This window comes from Pocillopora verrucosa, chromosome 4, assembly GCF_036669915.1.
Source record: "Pocillopora verrucosa isolate sample1 chromosome 4, ASM3666991v2, whole genome shotgun sequence".
NCBI classification, from domain to species: domain Eukaryota; kingdom Metazoa; phylum Cnidaria; class Anthozoa; order Scleractinia; family Pocilloporidae; genus Pocillopora; species Pocillopora verrucosa.
In genome coordinates, this window is record NC_089315.1 from 29,724,733 (window position 1) to 29,729,871 (window position 5,139).

Genomic DNA, 5,139 nt, shown 5'->3' on the forward strand with positions numbered 1-5,139 from the left:
TGAGTATTCCGATCTCGCTGGTTAATCGATTAATTTTTGCTGACATTTTTTGATAAGACATTATTTCCGCTCTTCATTTTAAATATTGCTCAATTTTTCAATTGACCTAATTTTCCTTTTTGCCTAATTGGTGGAAGTTTCATCCAGGTTTTTCTGGCACGCCATTTCTAAACTGGCTTTCTTTAATTTCCACTGAGGGATGCACAAAAGATATGCAGAAATGACATAGTGTAGCTATGCTAATATAACGATCTATAGAACATTAGCTTGTAATAAATCTGAATGTTAAGGTCTGAATAATCAACCTTGTATAATATTAGCCTTTTTTTTTCTTTTCTTTTTTGATAATGGAAGGCCTTTATATGCATGCTCTTGATCTGTACATTATTGTTTGATCAGCTTTAAGGTCCCGGGGTCCGTTTGTAGTGATGTGGCAGCAATGTTTTCAATTAAAAATAAAATCTCTACGTCAGTGTGAACTGCCAAAATTAAAAATTGTATCAGAAAACACATGCACAGATAAGTAACCTGGAGACGATGCAGCCTAAATAAGTTTGTAAAGCAACGAATAATTTATCTCATGAAGAAATTACATGATGAAGTGGTAGGATGTCTTAGTGATATTTTGAATCTCGAAAAATGCAGAATATTTATTATAATCAAAGCTGTCGACTACAGGGTCGGGTGGGAAGGTAGAATGTGTGGCTTATTACCCACAGGTCACTTCGATCTATCACTATTGTAAACTGGTCAACACGGCCATATTGGCTAAACAGGAAAGGAGTTAATGGTACTTTTCTCGTGACCGGCCGTCGTCTCTGCTTTTTTAGTTCTTTTTCGGTTGAAAATGGCAACCAGAAGAACAGGGCAGTTAGTTCAACGCAGTACAGCTTCGAGCGGAATAATGCCAGAAGATAACCCTGACATCGAAGGAAACGAAGGTTACGAAAGCGACGGGGAATCTGGTGATAGGAAAGAGACTAGACTCACTCTGATGGAAGAAGTGCTTCTGTTGGGACTAAAAGACAAAGAGGTAGTCTTTTTAAAACTGTTCTTGGTGTAAATTTTTTTAGGTCTTTGTTAACGGAGAGTTTCACTTCTCCACTTAGGGTTACACGTCGTTTTGGAATGACTGTATTTCTTCGGGCTTGCGTGGATGTATGATGATTGAACTGGGTCTTAGAGGAAGAATTGAACTCGAGAAAACGGGAATGCGACGGAAAAGCTTGCTTAACAGACGTGTTCTTTTCAAGAATGATAATCTAACGGGTGATGTTTTGCTGGACGAGGCCTTGAAACATATTAAAGAAACTGATCCGCCTGATACGGCGCAAAACTGGATAGAACTTCTTAGTGGTAAGTCGATTGTAGTTTATTAAACGAAACACCATCACATTATTTATGCCATATTCTTAGAGAGGTTCGATTTTCTCGCCATAACTCAAATACATTTAACTTTGTGTTTCGAGCTTACGCTGTAGCTATCGTATGTTTTATAATCACAGCCGCGTAAAACAACTCAGTTTGTGTTCTGGCGATGACAATGACAAATAATTTATCTGTTTTTTTTTTCCGTGACGATCTACGGTTTGTGTGTCAGGCGTTGTGTTTTGAGATTCACGGCCTCTTTAACCCTGTAGAAGCCTGGAAGGTTTCTCCGAAAAAGCTGAATTCTTTTAGGTCATATGGTAATGAGATCTGTTGGCCCTGGAGATATTTTAACGTGTCACTATTTAGCATATTGCTGTTTATAATCAAATATTCACCCGGGAGTAAGTTTTCTAATATGATTTATCCATGGGATACCTTAACTTTTGGGATAGAACTGTAGCTACTTTGGCCACTGCTACAGAATTAGGTTTTCGATAGAAAGACATTAGTGCGTGCTTGTTTCTGTCTGAAACCACAGTACCATACACGTTAAACGTTGCCACCATTTGTTTATTTTATGGTTTAAATTGTGTTATTAGTACCCCTTTTATTCTACGATGTAGTGGTAAAGAATGTATGCTTGGTGGAATTCTAAGTTGTGTAAGATTTGTAGATATCTCGCCTTAAGCCCTATGTTTCAAGTTGTCCTTTTTTCAAATGTTTTTTCTTGTAACCAGAAGTGCTGCAGTTGTCCAGTTCAATTTTGAACTTCCTAACAATAGTTATCCTAGAAATAAAACGATATTAAGGGTCTAGAGAGTCTCCTATACTCACTCCTAGGTGTGAACAAAAAAAAGAATGTCTCTGCTCAATGGCAATACACCAATACACTTCAAAGCATAATCTTTATGAGAAGAAAGAAAAAGATCAGCAAGGGTGAACTGTTTCATTAATACAAAATTTTCACGGCTAAAGCTACACAAACTGTACAGTAGACAGTGCTGAGAATTGGTATTTAGATATTACTAGTAAAAGCTGTAGCAATTTAACAATGTAAACTGTACAGTAGACAGTGCTAAGTGCCAAGTAAACAGTGGTACATTTTTCAAAGCCTCTTGATAAATTTTGGGCTAAAGAGTGCTTCTGTACCACACAATAGATTTTGTTCGTTTATAAAGAATAGTTTGAAAAACTTACTTTAGAGAAAAAATGGCTTGGTCATACATATTTTTACAAGAAGCAGTTTTTTAGTTCTAAAATGTTTTAGATTGAGATTTTTGTGGAAATACCTTTGAGACCTTCCACTGTTCTTTCTTTGACAGGTGAGACTTGGAACCCTCTGAAGCTTAGATATCAACTGAGAAATGTCCGTGAACGTCTGGCAAAGAATCTTGTGGAAAAAGGTGTTCTTACAACTGAGAAGCAGAATTTCCTCCTGTTTGACATGACTACCCACCCTCTTGTAGATTCTGTTTCCAAACAAAGAGTAGTACGCAAAGTGCAGGAGGCTGTTTTATCAAAATGGGTGAATGATCCTCATCGAATGGATAAGAGGACTTTGTCGCTTATCTATCTTGCTCACTCCTCTGATGTTCTGGAAAATGCATTTGCTCCATTGTCAGATGACGATTATGAACTAGCAATGAAACGTGTTAAGGACCTTTTAGATCTTGAACCAGAAGAACAAGCACAGAAACCAAATGCTAATGAGGTCATGTGGTGTGTTATTTCTGCATTTATTAAATAAAGTACTGTGGGTAAATGTAGGTAGGATTCATCTGGTGCATAAAATCACTTTTCACAGACATTTGTTGCTTGAAGGAGTTCTGCCATGATATTTCAATCTATTATCTCCATCACACAATATTGCCTTCAGCATCAGAGAAGTCACAAAATATTAGTGTGATGAAATAGAAAAATACCTATGTGGGAAGAGTAATGGATCATGAACAAGGATGGTGAAACCAGATAATCTCCTGTACATGCTCAGCATAAACTTTTGATTGGACACAAACTATGACATAACTCCTTGAAGTAAGCAACTCAGAGAACATGGAAATGTGCTCAAGCCATTCTCTTTTTTTTCTTTCATTTAGGTATTCATTCATTGTTTCAAAATTAGTGTAGGATAGCTGGGTTGCATTATAATTGCTTACCCAAAGCTGAGTACTCTTAAACATGAAAAGCTGTTTGCTCTCTTTGTGTCCTCTGTCAAAGGGCTTATATACACACAAGTAATGAACACTTTCTTGTTGGTCTAGGATTAGTCATGTAAGGTAGTTGAAGGTACAGTTGAGGACAGTAATAAGGGCCAAAGGAATGGATTTTAAGAAAGGAATTGAGTGTCTTTTAGTCTTGTGTTGTTTCTGTTTATTATGAACTTCTAGCATACTTCATGGATGTTTTAAATGATTAATTTGGATATTTGTCAGAAAAAATATACACATCAGGGACTTTGTGTAATGTTTCATAGATAAGCTGAACAATCACGATTGAAGTATTGTTATTTTTAATACTATTAATTGTAAAAATACATTGTTCATACTAATTAATACCTAATAAATAGCTGAGTAATATCGTATTTAGCTCTTCCTGTATACATTCAAAGCCAGTGGGGAATAATTTAAAGGGAACATTGTAATTATTATACCTGAGATCATTAACAAGCAATAGAGTAGCAGCATTTCTGTTTTACCCTGTTGGTGATAGGTATTCAAGATAGCTGGTATGTAGTTTGCTATTAGAATATGAGGACAGAGAGGAGATTCAGATGGGCTTGTTAAAGGGAAAGCTATGAAATATAGAGTGTATATGTCTGGAAGAGGTTTGATCCATAAGAGTACAAAGCAATTGCCTTCTAAAAATTCTCCTTCCCCTACAGAAACTCTCTTCTGCCACAGAAATTGTGGTAGAGCACTGTAGAATTGTCATATTTATGTCTGGAAATTATGACTTGAACTTGATAGAAACCTTCACATTACTGATTTTTTGACAGATGTAAAGACCCAGAGAATGGCTTTTTCGTTTTGCATTCTTAAATATCAATGCTTCGAGAAACTGTTGATGTTCTGGCTAAGTTTTTGGAAAACCATAAGAGTTTTCAGTCATTTTGATATCTGTTAGAGAAGAGCTAACCGTAATCAATAACTACAGTATTGTTAGCTGTCCCTAACTATTAAGCTGTTGAATTGGTGTTTTAGGATTTAAGTCAGCCAAGTACTAACCTTGATAAGAACAAAAAATATTATAGTAGAATTCTTGCAAAAAATTAAAGACTTTTTGTCTTTGCCAGACTTCTAAAGGTTATTCCTTGTGGATTTATCCAGTAGAAGAAAAAGTAAATGTTGATTTCTCTTCACCAGTTCTGGGAAGAGTTATGTAACTTTGTAGCCTGTGAAAAGAGATGCATTCCTTCTCTAATAGGTTGGCATGCAGAGCAGGAGCAGTTTTGGTGAGCAAATGCATGTTACTATTGAGGTGAAGCTGGTAGCTTGCCATCTTATGAAGTTTTACAACGGCAAAAGGCTGTGGAGAGAAAGAAACTTGTACCAAGGGGGTGAGGATGGTCAAAAGGAAAGAGAGCGAAGGGGAAGGGCCAAATGCTGGGGAAGCGGGGGTAACCTGGCAATGGAGATAAGCTCAAGCTGAATGACAAACTCTTTCGGCAAGGGAAATTTTTCCCTTGCTTATCCTGGAAGAATCACAGTTAGGATGTCAGGCTAGATCAGCCTCCTAAAGGAATACAACAATAATCACGAATACAAAATC

General features: G+C 36.7%; 1 protein-coding gene across 1 annotated transcript; it reads left to right on the plus strand.

Moving 5' to 3' along the window:
• Positions 1-720: 720 nt before the first annotated feature.
• Positions 721-4,664, plus strand: LOC131779795 (Golgi phosphoprotein 3-like). The gene is made up of 3 exons (XM_059096390.2): positions 721-1,033; positions 1,110-1,356; positions 2,694-4,664. The coding sequence occupies exons 1-3, from the start codon at positions 848-850 to the stop codon at positions 3,116-3,118; spliced, it is 858 nt and encodes a 285-aa protein (XP_058952373.1). The 5' UTR covers positions 721-847; the 3' UTR covers positions 3,119-4,664.
• The last annotated feature ends 475 nt before the right edge of the window (positions 4,665-5,139 follow it).